The sequence below is a fragment of the Sardina pilchardus genome, chromosome 21, assembly GCF_963854185.1.
Source record: "Sardina pilchardus chromosome 21, fSarPil1.1, whole genome shotgun sequence".
Lineage (NCBI taxonomy): Eukaryota > Metazoa > Chordata > Actinopteri > Clupeiformes > Clupeidae > Sardina > Sardina pilchardus.
The window spans coordinates 23,963,675-23,990,700 of record NC_085014.1 but is presented as its reverse complement, the minus strand read 5'-3'; the positions used below and the strand labels follow the sequence as shown (position 1 = coordinate 23,990,700).

The following is a 27,026-nucleotide window of genomic DNA, read 5'->3' as shown; positions in this document are numbered from 1 at the left end:
CAGATCATTCTTTGAAGGCATCAACTGGCCTATGACTGAGTGACCAAAGAAAAATGCAAAAAAAAACAAAAAAACAAAACATTGCATTGCATTTTAACACAAAGTGTATGTGTGAGGACAAGTGTGGAAGACGTCCAGTGTCCTCTCTTAAAACATAAAAACTGACCAGAACGTCACGAAAATCTCATGAACATTTACAAGTTCATTTACATTAGGCTACAATCTAATTGTAGTTATTTATGGGGCACATGCGCATTGTGTGCGCAGACTTGAGAAGCAACATTTCTATTAAACATGCGCTAATGCAAGTTGAGACCTATGGTTGAGACCCGGTGGAATGATCCATGTTCAGTAGCCAGGCTAACTTAGTTGGCTGCAGCTAGCTACCCAACTAGCGACGTGGATATATTGACATTAAGGAAACGGTCCTAAATATAGTGGGAAGAATGTCCACATGGACAAAAAATATAGCCAGTCATTAATGGCAATTGTCCACCAGTTTAGGTAATGTAACGTTAGCTGTCGTCCTGGTCCCACAGGGCTGAATCACTTATGGCAACATTAGCTAGCTAGTCGCTCATCTAGCTAGCCAACTGTCGATAACTGACTGGGAAGACATCTCGGCAGGCTACATTTAGCTAACCAGCAAAGTTAACGTTACCTCGCGACTGGTTGTATATCTGACAACAGATTAACAACGTTTTTATCTGAAAGGCACAATATTTCACCGCATCGTTTCGGACCAAACCAATGTCAATTCTCAACGCTAACGTTGGCTAACCTAGCGATACTATCCTAACTTGGATGTGAAGAAATCTCTCCGGAAGGCCGCCGGTGTAGGGGTGGGGACTTCAAGGGGTTTACACGGAAAAAACATCTGGAGAAACACTGACCGGAGGAAAGGACATTACAATTTAATGATGGAGTCGTCTTTGGGACTAAGTCAGGATAAATGTGTGGCAGTATCCTTTTGAAAGTTTTATCATCATAGGTAGTTATCACCAGATAGCTATCTTGCTAACACCACCCAGCCATTATCTTTGTGCAGTGTTTCGTATGCTAACGTTAACATTGATTTGAGGTGCTAGGATGTTTAAATAGCTAGAACTAGCTAGCAGCTTTTACCCAATAAAGGAACATCATGTTTAACCTGATGTGAATGTCTGGCTATCCTCCTGAAGGAATTTCTCCGAATTAAGCGATACTTGACTGAATTAAGTGTTATTTGACTGCAGTGTTGTGATGAGAAAGACATCTGTACAGTGAAGTCGTTTGGTAACTTACGCTAGCTTGCAAAGTACACAATCAACTACATCCAGCGGATAGTTCTGTAACTTTGTTGCCTGCTAATTTGGGTTTTTGTGAAGACAGTTGATGATACTAGTTGATACTAACCAATCATTTCTTGTCCTATCGATCGTCACACGCGCGTACATTTAGCTTGTTATCATTCCAGGTCAATTAGTGTTCAGATGACATTTTTCCCCTCCAGGGATAATTTCCCCCCAAGCCCTTTTCTTGCTTTGATGAGAAGCCCCGACTGCGCGATTTCCTGTGATTTGTGGGTACATCTGTGTAACCTCATTGTAAGCGCAGCTAATTCCTTGACTGTGATGTGCAGACGGTAAAAGGTGTGGAACATCGGGCTGGACAGAAGGAACCAAGACTTCTCTCTCTCATCGAGCGCTCTGGGGAGTTTGAGTAAGTGAATCGACATGTATTTTGATTGATGCAGGTATGCGTTGTTCTTAGAAATCAACTTTTTTTCATCACGATATAGGCCTACTGTATGTCATATTCATCTTTTCGAAAACCTTGGCATATAGTAAATGAAATGTCCTTATTAAATGGAAATACTTTTCACAGAATGGCAATTGTATGATTACTATTAGGCTATGCGATGTGTCAACAAACAGTCACTGCTGGGTGGATTATAACTGTCTGGTCGTTGCATAACATGGACTGCAGACTTTGTGGTCCACCTTTTTGGCATTGTGTATGACAATGATTGTCATGCCATTGCATTCCTAGAGCTTGCTGCTGTGATGTTTTCACCGTTACTCATCGTATGTGTTTATGCTATTTGAGTGTGTGTCAGGCCCAGTGCCAGCCAGCATGCCGCCCATTAGGCCTTGCATACCGCCTCCTTGTGCTGACGGCTAACAGGACTCACATGAGAGCAGCAGTCATTTAACTGTGTTAACAGTGTACAAACTAGGCTGTGCTGTCAGCTGGAAGAGTACCTACCTACACACACACACACACACACACCTCCACTCACACATACACACACACACGCACGCACACAACAATAATAACATGTTATATTTATATAGCGCTTTTCTCGACAGCACTTGACGCACACACACACACACACACACACACCACACAGCTTCGTGTCTCAAAAGGGAAGATGAGTGCAAGGAGCTGCAACTTTCACTTTTCTGTCCTCTGATTCATCAGCTCCAGAGAAATTGTATAATGCACCTGATCGAGCTCAATTACTTTCAAGCCAACTCAAACCTCTTACTGCTATTTAAGCTGCTTTACATGAACGCCCTGATAGTATGGCGTGGGGATAGTGTGAGAGAAAACAAGAAAGAGGAATATAAAGGACAAGACACTTGTCCCGAGCGTTGCGTAACTGGGGCAAAAGAGCATGACTCTGGTTAGCATACGTGGGTGAAGGCTGACCTGAAGCACTGGCGTTTGACCCAGGACCAAACACAAGCCGAGGGCCAGACGGCCAGCTTTGCTGCTGGGCTTCTGAGGCCTTGAGAGAAACAAGCAGGTTTCCAAGATTCGAGATCTGCAGCATGTGCCTAATCACTTCTTCTCCAGACAGAGTTTGAAGTATGAACACGCTGTGCTAGATCTGATGCCAGGGTCCCGCTGTACTCTCTCTCACTGCTTGAGGGTGAAATGTAACTCTGTTAGTCCCATAGTTTTACGCTACACTGACCGCACACTTCATCCGTGACTCCATTTCCCGCTCTGACCTTGCCCTCATACTGTCGTTCTGTTTCAATAGCACGTCTTCCCCATTGTACTGTGTCGCAGTTTTGCTGATGTGATGACATTTCATTTGAACACACAACTCACACTTTTTGAGAAGGAAGTGTCGAGTGTGAATTCTGAGAAATCTACAGATCACAGGATTCCTGCTCTCCAAACTGACTACTTGAAACATTGGCAAGGTTTTTCAGCACGTGGCTAATCAGAACAGGCACTTAGGCAGGTTATAGTTCTTTTTCTGAGGATTAGGCCTAAATCAAAGTTTAAGTCCCAGTTTAAAATGATTATCTAATAGGATTGGCAATATTTTCTCCCGCATAAGCTCTAGGGACTGAACTAAGTGTCCCTTAAGAAAAATGAAAGTAAAGAGGGGGAACCCATCATCAGCTTTATCCACTCAAGCGGAAAGCCAAACACTTTGTTGTATCTGTAGAGCTTGTGGTTTTTCTCACAGTAGCCAATCAGGGGAAGTGGCAGAAGACATGGCAGGTGTCAAACCAGCTTTGACGGGTTGTTGTGGTGTGATCTCAGCAAGGAACATCTTCTGATGGTTAACTTAGAGAGGTGTTTTCTGGATGCCATGCCTTGTGTTTGAAAATTAGAAAAATTCTGCAAAGTCTTGAGGAGACAGTAGGCCTAGTTTTGTAGTTAACCTAGTGTGTTTGAAAATCATTCCTGTGATGCAACACTCTATTTATGTTGTCGTTGTTGCACAGGTGGTGTACGACCAGAACTGGTAACTGAATAGAGAGTGATGGCTGTATTTTTTTTACAGGTTGGGAGTTTTGGCAAATCCTGATTCTGTTGTGACAAGTCCTCAGCCTGACCTGTATATACCCATCAATAGTCATTTTCACATAGTACGAGGTAAGTTTCTTTTGTTGTTGTTATCATTGTTTTTCTTCTAGTTTATTAGATGCTACGGTCACAAAACCACCTATCGAAATGAATCAACCTTCATGTACTTCTTCACGTAAGAACTGAATAGTATTGCTGACCCTTTGTGTACTTTGTGCACGGGGAGTCTACTGTCTAGCATTTGTTCCTCCCTCTGTCCTTCCGCTGTGCAGAATTTAAAAATAAACAGCGACAGAGCTCATAGTAAAGGCTTCCTGGTTTGTTGCCGCTCTTCAAACATGACCTTTGGACCTTTTTTTCTTACCCTCTCTCTTCTTCTCTCCTGTCAGAGGCCGAGGAGGCTCTTCTAATAGATATCCCCCTAAACGGTAAGTATTACGCCTCCAAAATGATTTAAACAAATAGCTTTTTCTTGTTTTTGTTGTTGTTGTTGTTGTTAAAACCTTCTCCAACATTGTGTTTTTAAACCCTCTCCAACATCGGAGCCAAAGCTTTTTGATGTTTTTTGTTGTAAGACTGAGTGGTTAGACTGAGGACCGTTGCGAGGCTAAAAGCTGAAACCGCTCAGTGGCGGTGCTGCGATGAAAAGCATGCGTTCCCCACCGCATTGGATAATGTCATTAGTGTCACTGTTGTACTCTGATAATGAGGCTGTTCCAAGTTTGAGATTAGCGCAGGAACCCTGCTAAATCTATTTATGTTACACTGTTGAACATGCCTCATGCTCCTGCTCTCTAGCACATTCTGTTACTCATGCATAATACAAGTACAGTAGATATCTGTTGATATGAGATGGTTCCTACACTGTAGATGATCTCTATAGCAGATAACCCGCAGGCAATACTCGTATGCTTTGAGCTTTGAGAGGTTGCAGAAGTGATTGTTCATATGCCCCATAAGGCACACTATGCTTGTGTTTTTATGTTAATTACTGTGTGTGTGTGTGTGTGTGTAGCCTCGTTTCGTGTGCGTCTGAGGGGCGAGCGTATCCCTGAGCTGCTGCTGGAGCTACAGGACGATGAGCGCAGTCAGAACTTCATCACGCAGGTGAAGAGGGCCAAGCAGCTCGGTGAGTGCCACCGCAACATCATCTCTCCTTTGTGTCTGTATGAATGTCTCTCTCTCTCTCTCTCTCTCTCTCTCTCTCTCTCTCTCAGTTCCCCATATCATCCATTATTTATTTACATCTTTCATTATTTATTAACCCAGAGAGAGTTGGTCATTGCCAGCAGATTTCCTGGGCCCACTTAAGGAATTTGTCTACGGCACGTCTCTGGAGGTCAGAGACGCATGGGTTTGACAGCAAGTTTGTAGCAGAGCGCAGCTTTTTTCTCGGCTCGTTCTTGTAGTGGTTTGTGAGAGGGCGCGGTCAAAAACACAAGTCCAGTTTTAGTCCAGCCATCCTGAGGTCACACACACACGCCATGAGATGAAACTAATCTTACTGTATCTTACTAATGAGAGCGTAAAAACAACACTGTCTTCCTCGTCCCGAGGACACAAAAAAAATGCTGATGTGCCCTCATCACAAACCTGTCCCACTGGTTCCCGTGTGTCCACCGTAGTCACGGGCTGCTTTTAATAGTCGACTAGTGAGTGGGCAGGCCAGTGGGAATGAGGTCACTCAGACGCAGCAGACTCTCCTCCGCCCAGGCCGCCTGCCCGCCCGCTCCCTGCCCAGTCATTGTGGCCGGCTTCCCAAGCATTTCCTCCTTGAGGCGGGCTGGGCTGGGCTGCCTGCTGTGATGACGGGGGCTGGCAGTGGTTAAGCAGCAGAGCAGGGACAGGGTGGGGAACAGGGCTCATTTGCTTATGTAACCATGCATGGTGTAAAGGCAGAGATGGTGACTGCTTTTACCATCAGCATTGGATGTAGGGGAGGTACTTGTTGCTTGTTGTTGCTTATCTCATAAAGTGTGTGTGTGTTTGTGTGTGTGTTTGTGTGTAACATATCTGACTCAATGAAGGACCTGGAGTGCATATTAGACTCAGCATTTGTCTCTGTGTGCTGTATTCATGAGTCAGCCTGGTGAATAGAGGACAGATTAATAGGTACTCAGCAGACAAGCGAGCGCAGACGCATTGCTTACATGCAGTCTAGATTATAATGAAAATTGCTTTTGAGTGCTTCCACTGTTCCGTAGACAGATTTGCCCTGTTCCGCTACCTGAATGCTAATGCCGTGGTACTTTTCGATCGTGGCGAGTCTTGGCGAGACCTGAGATGTAGTTGAGATATTACTTTGGATGCGGAACCTGCTCTCCCCCACTGTCTGTTTGCTCGGCATCCAATTTTTATTTTTTTTGTCTTCGGCTTTTATTAGCATCATGCCCTCCGTGTGGCAATTCAGCTGTGCAAAGAGAAACAGCGCCTCCATGATTTATTGCCGACTTTATTGTTCTACAGCGGAGTCCAAGACCAGCGTGCCCAAAGCCCAGGAAGCTGTCGTCCCTCCCCCGCGGAAGGCGTCTGTGCCCATCGCTCCGCAGAGAGGTGTCTCCAGATCGGTCAACGCCGCCCCCCCTGTCGGCGGCAACCCCGCCCGGAACTCCGTGCCTCCCAACCCCAAGAGCAACTCGTTAGGGAAGCAGACCAACTCAGGTGTGGTGGAGACAGTTTGTACCTGACTGCTTCTTTTTTCCTCCCGCGCGCGTCACGGCACCGCAGGTGCAGTGATGAATGCGCTGCAGTCGCCCTCCCATCCGAGCGGCTTCTCCTTAATTGCTTTTACATGCAGAACAGTCTGGCGCTCATTTGTAACCTTTTAACATTGAGGAGCTTAAATTGGATCAAATGCAGAAGTGAAGCCAGGCGTGCGGTGCGGTGCTGTGCTATGGTGATGTATGCATGGCGCAGTGTGTGCCTGTGTGATTTATGAGCTCCATCGCTTCCTCCCTCTCTCTCTCTCTCTCTCTCTCTCTCTCTCTCTCTCTCTCTCTCTCTCTCTCCGCTTGGCTCCCACAGACCCAGCTCTCTCGCTGGCCACCGACTTTGGCTTCGAGGACAATTTCAACCATGCGCTGAAGGTGGAGGAGAAGAAGAACCAGCAGAACCGTAGCAGCAGCAGCACCACCACCACCACCAACGCCGCTGCCGTCGCCCCGCCCCCACCCAGGGAGCGTCTCCCGGCCCCCCCACTGCCGCCCCGTAAGGGCTCCTACACCCCATCGGCGCCACTGCCCGCCACCCCGCCGCCCAGAGACCGAGGGCCCGCCGTGCAGAACATGACTCCCGTGAGAATAGAGTGAGTGAAACCCAACCGCTGGAGCTTGTGGCTTTTTCTTGTACTTCTGCAGTCCCGATGCGTCAGCATATTATTGTCCCCCGGATGCAACTTAAACCCCGCAGCCAGTGAAGCCGTTGCACCATTCTGAAAACACAATCAAACAGACCACATTGACCAGTACTTGTTCCATTTACGTTCACATTACTTTTACACACATTCATGTCAGTGGACCTGCTGTATAGAGAAGTGTCTGTGTGTGGGAGCGGTCAATCAAGTCTGTGGTCTTTAGTGTAGTAAAATTAAAATTCCCTGTTTAAAAGCCTAAGTGCTTTTTGTTGTGTGGCGGCAGCGCCCGGCCGGCGGTGGACAAGAACTCCACCTGGACGGACAGCCCGTCCAGCAACACCATGCGGCAGGCGCTGCTGAGCCAGGGCCAGAGGGAGGGCATCATCCGCCACCGCATGGCCAAGAAGGAGAAGGAGTACGTGGACCTCAAGAACTTCAGGTGAGGCAGGCACCTGCACACCACACCACATCAGACTGCCACACGTTTACATTTGTCTTTGAGTTATCGTACAGTACAGATACAGTCAGACACGTCAGTATTTGGCATTAGACCCATGACTTTAGTGTGGTTAGCGCCATACTCTTCCAGTTCCTCTTTCAGTTGAGCTTACAGTAGTGTCATGGAGACATCCCATAATGATCTGTTGGTTATATAAATATTAAAGAACAACTCCACTGTAAGAACATCCTAGCGTCTATTCTTGGATGACAATATAATATGCATCTACAACAAAATAGCGTATAGCGATAGCCTTTGCTATGTCGGTACCCTCAGCACTGACCTTACTGAGGGTCTCATTATTATTGATCTGAGATGCATTAGCGGTGGCTTTAGCACTTGGTGCTGCACAGCTTTTACTCACTAAATGACCCTTAAACACTAAGTGATGTTTTTATGACTTAGGGTTGTGTGTATGGGCAAGAATCTGGTGATGAAATATGTTTCATCACGGCTACTCAGTGTTTTGCAATACTGTTACAAACCGATTCGGTCAGATAAGTAGTGGGATCTGTTTTTGCATCATCACCGTCCCTGTAACTTCCAACATCATGCTACTATGTTTGGTGCAATCTTACAGTAGCTAAGGAATTGATATTTGCCCATATCAGTGAAAAGAAATCTATAGAGTGTTTTTTGGAATCGACACAGTATCACGGAACATGATAGCACAGTGCGTATCAGTGCTTTGCAATACTCATCATACGAATGTAGCAGGCAGGTCCACCCCCCCCCCCCCAGCCGTTCACCACCACAACAGGGTTGCTGTGTCATGCTTGTCTGTAAGTGGCTGTTTCCGTGACGTTGCTGAGCCTTCTCCTCCTGCCGCCCCCAGGTTCTTCACGGGGACGTGGAATGTGAACGGCCAGTCTCCCGACTACAGCCTGGAGGCCTGGCTGTGCTGTGACCCCGACCCACCTGACGTTTACGCCCTGGGGTACGCCAACCCTGGCGCGCAGTAATGAGGGATTAAAAAATCCACTCTGTCTCCCGGGGAGCTTGATAATGATGTCATTAACCTCTGGGTGTTGGCCAGGGACCAGGCCAGAACAAGCAGTAATAATTGGTTTGGAAAAAAATGGGATAATGTAAAAAAAAAAAAAGCCATAGTTAAACCTTTTTCATATGAATGTGACATTAAAATTCAGCTTAATTTCCTGAAGCTGTTCGTAATTAAGGCATATCATTAATCCCTGAATGGCAATCGACATTTTATAAAAAACGGCAGTTATGTCTGTGCACTTAAGCTGAGTTCACATTACCGGTACATGACTCTTAGAGTTAATGGTTTCCGAAAGCTAATGTAGGAAGGAGACATGCTTAAGTTAAAGCCAACGTTGATGTGAATCAGAGGTGTAATGATGGTGGTGTGATGGACCCTGCAGGTTCCAGGAGCTGGACCTGAGCACAGAGGCCTTCTTCTACATGGACTCCTCCAAGGAGCAGCAGTGGGCGGAGGTGGTGGAGAGGAGCCTGCACCCCAAGGCCAAGTACAAACGGGTAAGCCCCTCCCACTGAATCAGCACAGCCGCTACAGAGCGTCCTTACCCAAAGCAAATACCCAAAATAGCATCTGCATCACAAAGGAGTCCCAACATGTGTTTCCAAAAGTTATACTGTAGCTGATGACTTGCATTTTCTCTCTCCTTTTGGTTTTGCTTTGATGAGGTCTTTGGCCAAATGCCCAGTGCTTCACTTAACAGTTTGACTTGAGATGAATCATGCCGCGTTGACGAGAGGAATGTTATGGTCTCTATCCTGTGTTGATGTTAAATGAATCAGGTGATCGCGGTTGAAAAGGCCTAAGGGGATGGTGCAGTGCGGGTATTCCAAGAATGAGGTTGTCTGGCCCGAACATCTTATAGCAGTTGTATCAAAAACAAACGCTTGGACTTTGGACCAGTTTCAGCTGTGCGTTTGATATGCTCATAAAGCATGCAAAGTGTTGCCAGGGCACACAAGCTACGCGTCCGCCTCCACTAACGTCCTCTGTGTTCCCTCAGGTGCGCATCGTTCGTCTGGTGGGCATGATGCTGGTGGTGTTTGTCAACAAGGAGCACAAGCACCACATCCGAGAAGTGGCGGCGGAGCACGTTGGCACGGGCATCATGGGCAAAATGGTACGCGTGAGTCAGCCAAAGAGGAAGCACCATTCTGGTGCCTGTGTATTTTTTGCTCCTTTGTTCAGTCCTAAATATACTTGGTCTACCCTCAGAAGAGGACCTGCGCATTCTGTAGCATATTTTTGCCCCCGTGTTGTGATGGGAAATGACTTGACTGCGTTGTGTTGGAAGTGTGTCAGAACACTGTGTCTGTGCCCCCCTCCCTCCTCCCCCTCCACTCAGGGCAACAAGGGCGGCGTGGCCGTGCGCTTCGTGTTCCACAACACCAGCTTCTGCTTCGTCAACTCCCACCTGGCGGCCCACGTGGACGACTTTGAGCGACGGAACCAGGACTACAAGGACATCTGCGCCCGCATGAGCTTCCACCTGCTGGACTACCCTCCCCTCAGCATTGTCAAGCACGAGTAAGCGCCAACCCACCGCCCTCTCCTCAGACCACACAGAACATCACTCACACAAGATGTTGGTTTTAAGGCACTGAACATTAAGGAATGGCATCAGCTGAAATGAGTCAATGAGTGAAATGGCTGTGACTAGTTCTACAAAGTTGAAAAACGCACTCATGCATTATTAGCTCTTGCAGAGATGTCCTCAAACATACACGTTCCGTCCCCAGGCAGGGCATCATCAGTGTGTCAACAACATGCCGATGATGGAAATGTGTAGGAAACGTGTGTGCTTGAGGACATGGTCCAATAAAGACTTTTTGCAACAGCTAATGTGTGAGACTGCAGTTTTCAACTTTGTTTTCGCAGGGGTTTTTTTTCCAAACTCACACCCCTAAGAGGTAATTTAATTTTGGAGTTGAGCGCGCCTGTTGACCAGTTATACACCACAGTGTTGATGACTGCATAGACTGTGTCGGGCTTCAGACTTCCTTTTTTACACTTTTTGGTTGCACCAATGCTTTTTCATTTCAGTACATGCATTTGCATTCAGTACATGTTGTACAGCACCACAATGATAGGTCAGGGTACAGGTGTGTCTCTAGGACATTACTAATGTCAGAAGAAGGAACACACAAAAAGAGAGAGAATTTTGGCAGACATCCCTGTTATTAAGCGACTGTTATGTGTGGTATATCCATCCACTCTGGATTAAATCCAGGGCTTGCTGATACCCTGACAGAAATGAGGCCACATGTCTCTGTGATTGCTGCCCATCCCAGCTGTCATTGCACAAGCTGGCTCTCCCACAGCACCATGTTAGCTGCTCTCCTCCTCCTCCTCCTCTTCCTCCTCGTCCTCTTCCTCTACTCCTCCTCTTCCTCTACTCCTCTCTACAGTTCTCTCTTGCTGCTGTCTCCTGCTGCTTCAGTTGCCACAGCAGCGCTGGTTGAAGCCTGGAGCTGCATGCAAAGTAGTTGTACGTGCGATCTCTGGCCAGTGTCCCTGTTCAATTTCTGTTTTCTGCGACGGTCCAGGCCTCCAGGTCTTTGTGCCTCCTCCAGACCAGCCCTTTTCAATCTTGTAGAATAGTTTTCACTTCTCATCAGGATTGATGGAGAAAAAAGACTTAGGTCTATACCATGTACCATACATCATCTAACTGTTAACAATAGGACTTCAACTAATTTTATAACCACTTCAACTTGGTTTTTGTACTGCATGTGTCTAGAATAAGATGGCTAGTTGAGGTCATTGTTGAAACATTTACCGTAAAACTCCAAACAATAGCCCGGGCTTTTATTTTGCCCAATCGCCAAAATGCACCGGCGTGTATTTGAGACAGGCGTCTATATGAGACAGGCGTTTAATTTAGTGATGTTAGTTGAGTGTAGGTTTATTGTAGGATTAGAAATAACTACCCAATAGCATAAGCAGACAGAAAGCATGACAACAGGAGGTTACCACATTATAGTAGGGTAGGCTACTTTATTTAGCCTATAATTCGAATGTGTTTCACAAATCAGATCATATTAGAACTAGCCTACTATAATAGGCTATGTCTTAAATTATTGGCAGCTTAAAATAACGAAACGATGTGACAGCGGGCTGAACAATTCAAGTTACCATCGAGCCTGTGAATTTGTTGCCCCTGATAATACATCAACAATAAAGAATGAATGCTACCCTGTAAAACAACTGCAATCGTGTGATTAAAAATGATCCTATTAATCGCTATCACCGTGATCCTCAACTAGGCTACAAGTTGATTTGCGAATTCCTCCTCCTCGTCGCTCTCCTCCACTTGCCTGCCTTGCTTGCGCAGCTCCCGACCAGATGCGCAGGGCTCTCCCTCTTTGGAGACAGTTACAGCTACGCACCCTCTTTGGATCAACCGAGAAATATCTTGCCGCTGCTTCTCCCGAATTTTGTTAGGCAAATTTGACAACTGTCAGCTTAAATGTCATTTAAATCAAGTCTTTTTCTTTTCCGCCATGGTATTGAGAGAAACGCGGAGAAACGTGGAGAAACGAGAGAAAGTGAAGCTAAACAAAGAAAGTTTGTGATAGAATATGTTGTCTAGTGCGCAAATTTAACAAAATGGCATTAATTAAATAATGCAGGACATAGGCCAATGTCGAAAAAAGTTAAGAATTTGGAACTCTATAGCTGGCTTTCACCTCCGCAGTCATGCAATTATAAATTTAGTGTGCGCAATCTGTACCATCGATGATCACCACCACCAGACGATCTGACGGGTATAAGAAGAATAAATACAACTCGAAACAAAAAAAAAACAGACCAGGCTTCTGTTGGAGACCGGCCTATAACCCCAAATCTGTAGTCACACCGGGCGTTTAAAAGAGACATGCGTCTATTTGGGACTCGGCTATTGTTTGAAGTTTTACGGTAAACATCTTTTATTTTTCTTTTAACTATTGACTTGCTTTGAAACCTGAGCAGGGAGGTTAGGGGAAGGGAATGGGAGGAGAAAGGCTTTTTATTTCTTGAGATCTGCAGATATCAGCTTTGCAACCCGTGTCTCATTATGTGTGGAGTTCATTGTGTGAGTGACCTCACCTTTCACCCTGCCCGCAGCGTCGTGGTCTGGCTGGGAGATCTGAATTATCGTCTGTTCTCGCTGGACGCAACGGAGGTGAAGAAGCACCTCAGCAATAACGACCTGCGGAAACTGCAGGAGTATGACCAGGTGAGAAGAGCTCTGGACACTGTAGAGGCCAATCATAGTGAACGAAAGAAAGCAGCCTGTGTTTTAGCATCGAGTGCCACCCCCGCAAAAATTCAGAAACCCCTCCTACACATGAGTTGGACTCCTAGCTTGATTATCACCGTCACTGAATCATTTTCTAAAGTCTGCAATTGGCGGTTAGAGGAAGGAAGTCATTTGCATGGCAGTGTATTGTGTAGTATTGTGTATAATGGTGTAATACTCATAGTGATTGTAGCGTTGTCGATATTTCCTCAATTCGTGCAGGCTGTTTTGTAAACCCAACCCTCTGTTTGTCTCCGTTTGTCAGAGGGATCCCTCATTGTTTCCCCTTTGCTCTGTTTAGACAAGAGCAGATATTATAGGCTAGTGGATGTTCCCCCTGCTGTGACGCCGTACTTCCTCTTACTCTTTTGTTGTTGTTCTCCCCAGCTTAACATCCAGAGGCAAACAAAGAAGGCGTTCACTGACTTCATGGAGGGAGAGATCAACTTCATCCCCACGTACAAATATGATCCCAAGACCGATAATTGGGACTCCAGGTGATGACGCTGACTGCTAGTGTATGCAGTCTTTACCTATTGACAGCTAGTTAATGACAACTAACTTCAGTGGCAACTCTCTGGAGCCCTCCATATGACTTCTGGAACTCCGAATACCCAGAATAGTACTCTACCCTGTGGTATCCTCTCATAACATCCCACTGCAATAGAGCATAAGTGTTTTAACACACTGCCTGCGTTGCCTGTGGCCGATTGGCTCTGTTGCGTGTGGATTTTCATTCCGGTTCTGCAAGCGCGAGTTATTTCGAGAACAGAAGGGTTGCCTTTTTTCCACATTTGACAGGCATGTTCGAAGAGGCTCTGTGCAAAAATACAAACATACATTAATAGTCACGCTGGTTTTCTAAAAGGGGAAAGGGAGGCTGTGCGTGCAATATTTAGCAGAAACTGTGGAGTCTATGATTAGATGGTTAGATAAACAACAGTAGGTTTGAGGGTTTTGCTCTCTCTCTGAACAAAATGACACGACATGTTTTCTGATGACTGGTCTACTTTCCGCTCTTCACTCCAGCTCAGTAATGTTGTCCATTGTGTAGTGATTAAGGCAAACTCAAAAAAAGATGATCGCACAGCCGTGTCAGAGTCGCATCAGAGCAGCTCCTAGTGTGAACATACACGTGTAACTGCGCTGCAGCAGCAACACATTGTGGCCATTCAGTAGCCGCAACGGCAGTAGTGTGCCATGGCCGTAAGGATCCTGATCGACTCATTGAATAACCCTAGCACTGCTGCTAATACAGTATACATGATGTGATCAGATCTACAGTAATTTCCCGCATAGAAGCTGCATTGTGTATAAGCCACAGGACAGTGTTTTATGCAAGTTAAAAGAAACAAAACCATATTAGCACCATATTAACTCCCCTTCTGTATTAACCTCATAGCTGAAATTGCATAGTTGCAAAATCAATGTATAAGCCGCGGCTAATAGTCTGCAAATTACGGTAGTCTTGTTGGCTATGAAGCTCTGGTCTATGAGACTGAGACCCTGACCCCCCCCTCTTCCTGTCCCCCCGTCCCGCCCTGCAGTGGGAAGTGCCGTGTCCCTGCCTGGTGCGACCGGGTGTTGTGGCGCGGCCTCAACGTCAAGCAGCTGCACTACCGGAGCCACATGGAGCTGAAGACCAGCGACCACAAGCCCGTCAGCTCGCTCTTCAGCATCGGGGTAAGAGACCAACGGGAGGACACGCATGGCTTGGTTTGGAGCATTGACCTTCTGCCACTGGTCAGGAAGTGGCCGCTTGTTGTTTTTGGATCTTTTGCATAGCGGGCTGGGAAGCTGACCATGTAAGGGCTGCTGCTGGCATGAGATGGAGTGGGGCCTGGCAGGGTTCGTTTGGAAGCTGTGGACGTCAGGGCATAAACATTTCCTGTGTGTGTGTGTGTGTGTGTGTGTGTGTGTTGCCGCTTTGTGTCGCAGGTGAAGGTCGTGAACGAGCAGCGGCACAAGAAAGTCTTTGAGGACACGGTGCGCATGCTGGACCGCATGGAGAACGACTTCCTGCCCTCGTTACTGCTGACTCGCACTGACGTGAGTGGAGGGGAAAATGCTCAATACCCTTATCGATTCTCTGTCCCCCCCCCCACACTTTCCTCCCCCTGTGATATCATAGTGGAGCTTGATCAATAAGGTGTCAGGTTTCCATTTTTCCCCATTTGTATGGTGAGTAGAGTAGCGGAGTGCCCTTCCTGTGCTATTTCATCCACGTGTGAAAGGCATCTTGTAAGGACTGAGGATCGTTATCAGTGCTGCAGTATGGCCGAGGTGCATTCAAATGCCATGAATAGAGGCATATGTTTGCAGCGAACATGTTTGTCTGAACAGATGAATTTGAATGATTTTGTGTAAACATTTCATCAACGGTTCTCAACGGTAACTCTCCGTCCAACTGCCAACATGTTAGTGGAGAACCGCCTCCTCAGAGTGTTTGCGGAGCAACTGCAAATGTTTGCGGTGTCACTGTAGGCAAACAAAAAGCCGTTTGCAAACGTTTATGAATGTTCGCCTATGTTTGTTAAAAAAAACTTGATATTGGCCATTATTAGTACATGGAAAGAATGAATCAATTAAGTTGATTCCTGAGTGCTGCAAGACTTTGTAGCAAAATTGCCTTAACATTTGAAGATGCACTCCAGCCATAGATTAATCCCCAAAACCCATCTTAGTTCCTGAAAGATACAATACAATACAATACAATACAATACAAAAAACTTTATTATCCACAAAGTGGAAATTCGTCTTTAGTTTCACCATAAAACATACAACATACAACATACAGGACAGACAAGCACCACACATTCAATTTCAGAAGCACTGCATATCGTATGAAAAACAGACAAGCCTGGCCAGTCAATAAATACCAGTCAATAAATAAATAGGCCTAAGCACTCCATGCATTGCTAGGCTAGCTAATAAATATGATAAATAACTGACTTAAAAAATAACTGAAGTACTTCCAGTAAGAGTCCCTGCACTGTTTATCACCCTGATACCATTGGGGAAAGAGTTTCTAAAAATATTTTTACTGGTGTTAGGCACCCTATAGCGCCTACCTGAGGGGAGAAGCTCAAATTCGCTGTATAATGGATGGGAGGGGTCACTGATGATTTTTCTGACTTTACTTATGGTGTTTTCTATGTAGATTATGCTCAGTTGCTCAGTTGCTTTTGTGGCTTCCCTATAATCTTTGAGGCACATTTTTGATACACATTCATAACTGGATAAGTGTGCATCTCTACTCCCTCTGTCTCATCTCTGATGTGGAGAGCTGATTGCCCCTGACTCCTGATTTGGTTATCTTTTAAAGATAAATGTTGTGGTAAGATTTGGAAAACTCCGCCCCGAAAATCAGTCAGGATTGGGTTCCATCTGTTGTCACGCAACAATGACAGGCTGTTTTGTATTGCACTGCCCAAAAAGGTTAAAAGATGGATTTTTGTCTAATATAATAATAAAAGTGAGAAATGAAACTGTTCTGAATGTTGACCTTGACATTTCCCTTCGATGTCCCTGTTTGCTGTAGTTCACCTTTGAGAACGTGAAGTTCCGGCAGCTGCAGCTCCAGTGTTTCCAGATCACCAACGACGGCCAGGTGCCGTGCCACTTCGCCTTCATCCCCAAACTCAACGACACGCAGTACTGCAAGAACTGGCTGAGGGCTGAGCCCTGCGACGGCTACCTGGAGCCCAGTGAGTCCTCAGTCCACCTCTTGCCCACTGAGACGTCTGTTGGGGTTCACCCAGAGAGAAGAAGGGTTTAGCTTCAACTGTATCTTGGTTCAACCATCTCCCTCAGATTATACGTGTAATTGATGAACCTACTGTAGGAACTATTCCATGAATGAAGTCAAGTATCTAATATTCGAGCCAAAACGTTCGGTAACATTTAGAGATGTTTGGGAGCTGCCCTGTTAACTTGTTTCCGTAGGTCATTAGTGCAAATTAAGAGTATTGACTCATGAGTCGTGATATTAAGTTGCCACGTGGAGGGATGCTCAGAAGACTGCTGTCTCTGTATCCATCAGATGTTGTCCTGCTGTAAAGACTGGCTATAGGACATGCTGTATATAAAGCAGTGGGCTGCATTTAAGGCCCACCAATGGGAGTTTTGACATTTCCCTCCATATATAATGTTCTTGTATTTGTGTAGGTATAGAATGGTGTAGGTATTCTGTATCTAAAGGCATGATCATGATGGTGTAGGTATGCTGTATCTAAAGGCATGATCATGATGGTGTAGGTATGCTGTATCTAAAGGCATGATCATGATGGTGTAGGTATGCTGTATTTACTGTAAAGGCATGATCATGATGGTGTAGGTATGCTGTATTTACTGTAAAGGCATGATCATGATAGTGTAGGTATGTTGTATCTAAAGGCCTGATCATGATGGTGTAGGTATGCTGTATCTAAAGGCCTGATCATGATGGTGTAGGTATGCTGTATCTAAAGGCCTGATCATGATGGTGTAGGTATGCTGTCTCTAAAGGCCTGATCAGCTACATTCTATTGATCTTGTCCTTTTCCTTCCGCCTGCCCAGACGAGACGCTGGAGATCCACCTGGAGGTGTACGTGAGCAAGGACTCGGTGACGCTGCTCAACTCGTGCGAGGACAAGATCGAGGACATCCTGGTGCTGCACCTGGACCGCGGCAAGGACTACTTCATCACCATCTCGGGCAGCTACCAGCCCAGCTGCTTCGGCACGTCGCTGGAGACGCTGTGCCGCATGAAGAAGCCCATCCGCGAGATCCCCGTCACCAAGCTCATCGACCTGGTGAGACCCGGCCCCTGGCCTGACCCAGGAGCCAGCAGGATGGATAGGGGAGAGATGAGCATCCTCACACATAGCACAGATTTATTTGAAATAAAATATGTATTAAATATGTCATATTTAAAATGAAATAAAATGTAATTTTGTATACATTTATGTAGATGTACTGTAGATATATATATATTTATATTTTCAGTTGAGATAATAACCTTGTGTCTGCATAGACATTTGGCAATGGTGTTGCTCTAACCAAAAGAGGTTGTAAAGCACACTCCCAAATCACCTTTCGGTGTTTACATGGCACAGTAATTTAAACAGGTGCGGTGTTGTCTTTCACTGCGTCATTATGCCTTTATGGTACAGCCATGCCTTGACAGGGCCTCCATGTCAGTTTGCCTACGTGTATATAAAAAACACAAGCAAGTAAAGGAATGAGGAAGTAACTTGGCCTCTCCCAAAGGGATTTCCTTGATGGCAGGATCTCTACAGCATGCCTTTCTATCAGCTGTCCTCACCTCAGCCTGCACTAAAAAAAACCTTTAATAACTTCATTTGGTTTCTCCCTCTCTGAGATGGTTCTCTTGTTACATTTCTAATTCTCATTCGCCTCACGAGTGGAACCTCTTGGGTGGAACTGGGCTTTCACTGGGTTGGGGGGTTCTGCTGCCACTGTTCTTCTGTCACGCTTTTAACTGCACCTAGATGCCTAGCTAAGGAATGTCCACTCACGGGGCCTCGCAGGAGCGCACAAAGAAGAAGCGCTTGTTTCAGTGCTTTTTAGTCCGCCGTTTATAAGGATAAATGGAGCTCCCAGAACAAGGGGCAAATTAAAACCAGAGCAACCCAAAAGGAATGCAAAAGCCTCTTTCTCAACGTGTCAGGTTTGGCCTCACTGACAAAAGGAGAGTCATTTGGCTTCCCATCGTGAGAATCTGAGTTTTTATGTGATGCCTGCTTCTTTGTGCGCTCCTACCTTGGCCCCTATAAATTCTGTCTGATATATTTGTTTCACTGGTGATGCAATGGTACTCTGTCATCTGTCTCTCTCTGTCTCTCTCCCTCCCTCTCTCTCTCTCTCTCTCTCTCTCTCTCACCCGGTTTGTTTCTCTCTTCCTCCTTGACCTTGCCTCCTTGCCTTGACCACTCGTTTCCATCCAATCACTGTCCTGGGCTGCTTGCTACAGGGAGAGGATAGCTTCACGGAGAAGGTAACGTCCAGTAGCTCTCATGGCCACCTCCCTACGCCCTCTTGTCCCTGTCTGTGTGTGTTTTATGGCTGCTCAAATGTGCTGCGGATTGAACGGGCCTACGAAGTGGCCTGCAGTTTATAGCTTGTGGAAGGATTGTCTGTAATTTGTGGTTTTGTGTTAACAGCAATGAACAAGAAAATTGTGCACTGCAAATTAGCTGAGAGGAGTAGATGTCAGGTCGTGTGTGTGTGTGTGTGTGTGTGTGTGTGTGTGTGTGTGTGTGTGTGTGTGTGTGTGTGTGTGTGTGTGTGTGTGTGTGTGTGTGTGTGTGTGTGTGTGTGTGTGTGTGTGTGCATGCTGGTCATGTGTGAGAGTCTGGTGTTTCTTTTATGGTTGCCTCTGATCCACCACCCTTCCTCCCTTCCTTACTCTGTATGCCCTTGTGCTGACCTCTCTCTCTCTTTCTCCCTTTCCTTGTGCATGTTGCAGATATATCAACACCCTTTTTGCATCACTGCTGCACAAACCCATGCACACACATGATCACAGCTAATTGCAGTTTCAAGGAGGCCTGCTCCTGTAAACAGATGTGTGTGTGTTAGAGCGTGTGTGTGTGTGTGTGTGTGTGTGTGTGTGTGTGTGTGTGTCTGTTGACTCCAATTTCACCCTCATTATGCTGCGGAGTAATCCTGGCTGGGCAGAGCAGGTGACTTGCTCTGTAGAGCAGAGCGAGGATAAATCAGATTAAAGCTGTCACGATAAATCATTTAACAGCCCTGATTTTAAGATCACGTTTCAGGCAAGACCTACACTAAGAGGGCTCAGGGCTATCTGTGTGTGTGTGTGTGTGTGTGCGTGTGTGCGTGTGTGAGAGAGAGTGACAATGAGAACCAGCCGTGGCTGAGTTCTCAGAACAGTTCAGAGAAGTGCTGTGCGTTGTCACTGTGTGTCCTCTCTCTCCTCCTCTCTCCTCTCTGGGACTCTTCTCCTGATAGCCTGAGGCTTCCACTGTGCCCAGAGCATCACCCTGACGCCCCCCTCTCATTATCACTGTCCTGTCACTGGAGCAGGACCTGCAGGCTATCACTGTTTCCACACTTTACTTTCCTGTTGTGTGTATGTGTGTGTGTGTGTGTGTGTGTGTGAGAGAGAGAGAGAGAGAGAGAGAGAGAGTGTGTGATCACTCCATGTCTACATGAGTGTTGTGGGTGTGAGTGTTTCAGTGTGAGAGATTTCGCTTTGTGTATGTGTGTGTGTCTGTGTGTGTGCATGTGCGCTTTTGGTAGATCTCTCCATGTCTGGCTGAGTGTTTTTAGTTTTGTTATGTGTGAGTGTTTAGTTATGGTGTGGGTGTGTGTGTTTAATTATGGTGTGTGTGTGTTTGTGTGAGAGAGAGAGTAAACACTAGAGGTGAGCGAGATTTCTGTGTGTGTGTGTGTGTGTGTGTGTGTATGTGTGTGTGTGTGTGTGAGAGAGAGAGAGATAGAGAGAGGAAGAGTGATCACCACATGTCTACATGAGTGTTGTGGGTGTGAGTGTTTTTGTGAGAGAGATTTCGCTGTGTGTGTGTGTGTGTGTGTGTGTGTGTGTGTGTGTGTGTGTGTGTGTGTGTGTGTGTGTGTGTGTGTGTGTGTGTGTGTGTGTGTGTGTGTGTGTGTGTGTGTGTGTGTGTGTGTGTGTGTGTGTGTGTGTGTGTGTGTGGGGTAGTGAGATCTCTCCAAGTTTGTGTGAGTGTTTAGTTATGGTGTGGGTGAGTGAGTTTAGTTATAGTGCGTGTGTGTCTGTGTGTACATGTCTGTGTGAGTGCTTAGTTATGGTTTATGTGTGTGTGTGTGTGTGTGTGTGTTTAGTTCTAGTGAGTGTATGTGTTCGATAGATCCCTCCATATTAGTGTGACTGTGCCGATGTAACCCCTCTGCCAGTTGGGTTATTTTTGGCCCGGCTTCAGAATTCCCTGGCATCCATTTGCAGTGGCCAAAAGAATGCGAGGCTCTCGGTACAAAATGGCCTTCTCCCAAGCCACCGGTGCCAACGGCACTTAGGTCACATACAGTAGTCCCTTGTGTCAGTTCATTTGACTATCAAAATATTTTTCTCGGCTCACCAGCTGATCTGTCACAGTGATTTTCAAAATCTGTTGCCCCATTCCATGTTATCCCATAATTCCCAGCCGGAGGCACAGTCTGGAGGTTAGATTACAGGCTTATAGGAGAGAGCAGGTTAGGCCTGACTTGGGAATGCTTAGCCAGGGTGGCCACAGGGTTTCTATGATGCCATGTGCATGTTTTTGTGTGGGTTGAAATGTTTTGTTTTTGTTTTCCTCACACATTTGTTGGGTGTTTTGTGTGTCAGGAGAAGTCCAAGATGAACTTCCTGCTGATGGACAGCGCTGGGACCGAGGACAAGCCCCTGAAGATCCCCAAGGAGGTGTGGCTGCTGGTGAACCACCTCTTCACTAAGGCCTGCCACCAGGTCAGTCAGCACACACACACACACACACACATATACAGTGCACACACACACACACACACACACACACACACACACACACACTCGCATCCATTTCAGTTCAATATGATATAGCACTGAGCACTGAAACAATTGAAGTTGCCTTAAGGTGATTTAAGGAACCCAGATCCTGAACCCCATGTGTGTTTCCAGTGGATCTTGGAATTTCATGGAATTTTAAAAAGTCTTATTCCAAGCCTGGAAAGTCAAGGTCACTTTTCGGGTCAAGTCATAGAATATCAGTGAATTTTGAGTGCAAAATTTTTAGATATATCAAAGTATGTATCAAAAGCATGCCGCATTGTTCTTTTATTGGATGATTCTGGGTGTTTCATAAGGCACATGGTAGTTAGAACAGTCTACTGTTTTTGCAAACATTAAGCTAAAGACAGAAAATGTCTGAACTAGTGAATAAACCTCACAAATGCCTGTGTATAACATACCATGGTTAGTTGTTGTCTGCTCACACAGTTACAGTCAGGGAATCTGACATGTGACCTAGTGGGAACAAAATCTCTGTTCGGATCCCTCTGACTGGCTGTTTTTATGTCGTAGTTGTCCGTGTTTTCTCTCTCTAACGGTGTCAGTCTCTGTCTGTCTCCTCCATCAGGAGGACCTGTTCCAGACTCCAGGCCTGCAGGAGGAGCTGCAGGGCATCATAGACTGCTTGGACACCAGCATTCCAGACACCATCCGTATCCTTTCTGTAACACCTACTACGTGTGTGTGTGTGTGTGTGTGTGTGTGTGTGTGTGTGTGTGTGTGTGTGTGTGTGTGTGTGTGTGTATTTACCTATGTATGACCCTCTTGCTAGTACACACTGAAAGGTCAACTGGGGCTTCACTGACACTATGCCACAGTTGTGTTGGTTTGCTGTTGTGACACTTGAGGTCTTGTTATGACAGCCTGTCGGTGTGTGTGTGAGTGTGTGTATGTCCTCGGCTCTTCTGGTGCCCCTCCGTGTTGTGACAGTTGTCAGAGTATTTGTAAACAGTGTAGGGTATATATGTGTGATGTCTCTGTTCTGGTGCTCAGCATTCATTAGGCTGGAACAACCCTTGAACAACCCTTGAACAACCCTTCTACTTGTTTCTCCTGCCATTCTGTCTGTGCCTGTTGGCATGTGTGTTTTTTTTCTCTGGGCTGCTCTCTTGTTTTCACACTTTCCCCTCGTGTCTGTTTTATCTCACATGCCTTTATGGGTTGTTGAGTGTCCCCTTGGTTACGCTCTGGCTCAAAGAGAGAGAGAGAGAGAGAGAGAGAGTGTCTATGTGTGTGTGCGTGTGTGTGTGCGTGTGTTTTAGTCACATGATCTCAGACAGTTGTATGTACAGTATGTATGCCTGTATAAGTGGAATGTGTGTTGTGTGTTGTGTGTGTTTGCTTGCTCTGTGTCAGTGTATTAATGTGAATGTGTTGTATGTGTTAGTGTTTACCTGTTAGGTCCTATTGCTAGTACAGTATGTAAATGTGTGAGTTTGCCCGTGCTGTGCTCCTGCGTCGGCTCCTTGACCGCTGTGTGTGTGCACCAGCTGGCTGTAATCACTCGGTGGCGGAGGCGCTGCTGATCTTTCTGGAAGCTCTGCCGGAGCCCGTGGTGTGTTACGAGCTGTACCAGCGCTGCCTGGAGAGCACGCACGACAGCCGCCTGTGCAAACAGGTATCCACTCCGGTCACTAACCTCCTAAACCATGGACACTAGTATAGACCAGCTAGACTAGACTGTCTTATCACAGGACAAACATTATTAAAGGTTGTCATTTGAAGGTTAATGAGATTTTCCACCATTATTATGGTTTATTTAAGAATGTGTTTGTTTGTCATTTGTTGTTGTGTAATTAAGTAATTCCCCCCTGCCTTTTTATTATAATAGCATACTGTTTGTTGAATTGAATGTACTTGGGCCAGTTTGTATGGAGGGGACTCTGTGTTGTTAGAGTGGGTGTTGAGCAAGTGTCTTCTGATCTGCAGCTGATCTCTCAGCTTCCCCGGGCTCATCGCAATGTGTTCCGCTACCTGATGGCCTTCCTCCGAGAACTACTGAAGCACTCAATAGACAATAACCTCACCGCCAGCCTGCTAGGTCAGTTGCTTTTACACACACACACACACACACACACACACACACACACACACACACACACAGGCCTGATTCATAGTTCAGGCCTGGTCTTTGAAGTCGCCAGCCTAGCCTTTAGCCACATTCTAACATTCACTCCTCAGATAAGGATGGATTAGAGTGAATCTTCCTGGAGAACATTTCCAGTAAGGGCATATAATGTTCAGAAATAGGATACCATATTAGACAATCCAAACCTTTTTTTTATTTTTTCTGTTTCTATCTTTCCCAGCGTCTCTCTTTGCCAGTCTTCTGATCCGGCCCCCTCCGAACATGGTGAACCGGCAGGCGTCACCGGACCGGCAGAAGGCCAACGACTTCATCCTGGGCTTCCTCATGTCAAGTGATGATGAGTGAGGGGTCAAAGTTCAAGGGTCGGCAGTGAAGGGTCACGCCCCCCACCCTTCCTCTGCCCTGTGTGATGTACCAGTTCAGGTGGACTTGAGGCCTGGAGCAAAATAGTTGAGGTGTGTGTGTCTGTGTGTAAGTGTGTGTGATTGAAGGTGTATGTGTGTGAGTGAGTGAGTGAGTGTGTGTGTAAGCCCCATGGCTGGATGCATCAAGAAGACACTGTGCTATGGTTGTTGGAGAATCTTTTCTTTTTTTGCACACAGAGACGGCTGTCCTCCTTGAGCCCATCATCACAGTGTGTTCGTGTGTGTGTGTGTGTGATTGTTTGTATGTGTGTGTGTGTGTGTTTGTGTACGTTCCTCCCCTCGACTGCCTTTTTTTGCACAGTGGCTGTGGAGGAGAGGCCTGGGAGAGAGGGCCGTGTGCCTCTAAGGTCCTCCTCGATGCCTCCCCCACGGGCCCTCATCCGTGCCGTCAGTTTCCCCCCGCCCCTCCTCCTCCTCCGTGTCCAATCCAATCCACTACCCCCACGTGTACCTTAAACATGCTGCACAGCGCTGCAGTCCACGCCAAAAACCAAACACACCAACTGAAACGTTCAGGAAGAGTGCTCTTCAACACACTAAGTTTGGCCATCCGAGCCACCGTCTGCAAGCTGAGCATTACTGTTGTCATGTCTGGCCTTCTCCCTGTTTCTGAAGCTCAATGGACCTTGTGGGTGTGTCGCACCCAAGGCAGATGGTGAGCAGGAGAATGGTATTCAGGTTTTACTGAAGAGGAACTCACCAGTGGACCTGAGGAGTGACTATTATTTTGAGTTAAGTCCCTCTAGTTCCTGAGGTTCCCAGTTCCTGAGCAGGAGTCGTCAGGAACCTCCACTGTGACGGCCCATCCCCTCAATGCCGTTCATGGCCTGGACACCGAGGAGGATGGCATGTCATGTGTTGCACGTCATGGATCCAGGCAGACTCGAGGAGAAGAGGTGTTTTCTCATGGGATGACTATGACAATCGACTACCTTTCTAGAGGCAGAGGAGCTAGACAAAACTGCTAGAGCGGTTATTTGGGAGTAACAGTAGGTGGGAGTTATTCTAGAGTCATTAATGGGAGGGTGTAGATACATGGTAGTGTAAGCGAATGTTATTTATATGCATATATATATAGATATATACACACACACACACGTGTGTTTCTCTGCTCATCTGATATCTTGATCATGTCATGTTCTGTATTTTTTTTTTCATGGTTCATAGTTTGTTTTCGTTTTCTGAAACACTCTTTGGATATACCACATCTGTCAGTGCCCCAACCCCCCACGTTACTGCTCCCAAAGCGTCTGGGAAGGTCAGCTGGACCTGGGCGGACTGGCCCAGCTCACTGGCCAGCTGGGTTGGACACTGGAGCTGTGAAGCTTTGGTCATTGATCCCGTGAGCCCTCAACAGTTCCTTTCCTCTCCCAGACTGCCTTCTTAAACCCCAAGCCTGTGCTCAGAGATCTCAAACTGTACCTTTTTACCCCATTGTCTTAACTGTTCTATGTGTGTACCATAACTGTCTCTCTCTCTTTCTCTCTCTCTTGGTGGGTGTTTATTAAGTGTGCTGTCGTGTCTTAACTGCTATGGTGGAGTGACCGTGTTTCTCTGTTCTTTCCTGTTGATGTCGCCATCATCGCTTATGTTGAGAGTGTTGAACACACTCACACATCCAGAAATCCCAATCTGTGTTTACAGTCTTCAACCATGACTTTTACTTCTTAAGTGTATGTGAGAGTGAATGTGTACGTGTGTATTAAGTGTGTATGCTCTTGTATGGCTGTGTGTGCATATGTGGGGGTGTGGCTTACCTCTCTGTGTGACATGCTACTATTTGGCACATGACACTTCACGGAGCTGAAACCGCAGGATGAGAATTTTTTTTTTCTTCTTTTCTTGCAAGTTCATTTCCTCTTGTAAGCTCTGTGGAAAAAAGGGTTGTCTGTAACCTAAGTTTGTTCCACGGAAGTGCTGCGCACTGGTATTTATCCTGGAACAGGACCATTTTGAAATCCACAAAAAGAAGTTCAGTGCTTAGCCATCTTTATCATCTGAATGTGTGAAATGTCACTGCTGATGATCAGTTGACAAGAATTTTTTCGAGCTGTTACTTCGACTGCCTTTCATTTTGAATGGAAAGGGCAGCTGTATAACGTTTGGTTGCTAGCTGCAGCAGTTGATCCATTAAAAGACCGCAGTCACGCTCCGTGCTGCCATTTCAAAGACTGTCCAATGATCTTGTTCCTTAGAGATGTAGTCAGGCGGGCCGTTCTTTGAATGCCCTTCTGAACACTCTTGCCTTCTTCCTTTCCTTTCTGAACTCTTTCTTTTCAAAACTGTTGTGTCATTTTCTTGCCTTTCACACAATCGGTGTCTGTGCCGCTACATTTCTGGTGGGACTGGTTGAGCACTGGAAGCATAATCATCATTTCAGCATTTTACTTGAATGATTGAATAACTGAATATTTTCCTTGAATTCCTGCTGGCATTAAGCCAGAGGGATATTTGGACGAAGACCTCAAAGCAACCGGTTCTCACACCAGACCCTCACCGAGTGGTCGTCCCCTCCTGACCCCCGGCGGCAGCTTTGGGCCCAGTAGCGCCACATCAGCAGATTGTAGGTCACCCCATCATCATGTCTTTCATAATCTCCTGTTTCCCAGAAACCTCAGTAAATCGGCTCAGTAGACTCAACCTCCTACGCCCCCCACCCCTCCCCACCCCTCCCTGCCTTAAACGCTTGCTCAGCATTGCCAAACCAACGATGCTTAGGAAGGAGAAATCCATCACGTATGACAGAAGAGAGTCACCGTGTGGTAGTCTGTGACTTCCCTGCTTTTAGGCTTTTTGGCATAGCTAGGCCACCATCCCCATAACCCAGGCTGGTTGAAACTTTTGAACTGAATGTTTACTCCTGTGACGTAAATGTTGTCTTCAGCTGTTTGTTCTGAGTGTTTGTTTTTTTTTCTAACGGTCCCTCTCATAATTATGGTACTTATGCAAACAAAAACTTGCACACATTGTCATTTCTCCCTTATTTTTGGTACTTTTAATTTATTTAATGGAAATAAAACTTATTTGAAAACGTA

General features: G+C 46.2%; 1 protein-coding gene across 2 annotated transcripts; it reads left to right on the top strand.

Annotated features, from left to right (window-relative positions):
* The first annotated feature begins 344 nt into the window (after positions 1-344).
* ocrl (OCRL inositol polyphosphate-5-phosphatase) lies at positions 345-27,026 on the top strand. Of its 2 annotated transcripts, XM_062524024.1 has the most exons (24): positions 345-962; positions 1,622-1,701; positions 3,791-3,882; positions 4,203-4,241; positions 4,829-4,942; positions 6,280-6,474; positions 6,838-7,117; positions 7,449-7,604; positions 8,500-8,601; positions 9,050-9,164; positions 9,668-9,784; positions 10,010-10,191; positions 12,772-12,883; positions 13,334-13,443; positions 14,494-14,629; positions 14,885-14,995; positions 16,488-16,653; positions 17,505-17,740; positions 18,922-18,945; positions 21,280-21,399; positions 22,046-22,130; positions 22,968-23,095; positions 23,407-23,518; positions 23,787-27,026. In XM_062524024.1, exons 1-24 carry the CDS (start codon positions 918-920, stop codon positions 23,909-23,911), a joined length of 2,982 nt encoding a protein of 993 aa, XP_062380008.1. In that variant the 5' UTR covers positions 345-917; the 3' UTR covers positions 23,912-27,026. The 2 variants fall into 2 exon arrangements, with proteins under 2 accessions (XP_062380008.1, XP_062380009.1); XM_062524025.1 differs by lacking the exon at positions 18,922-18,945.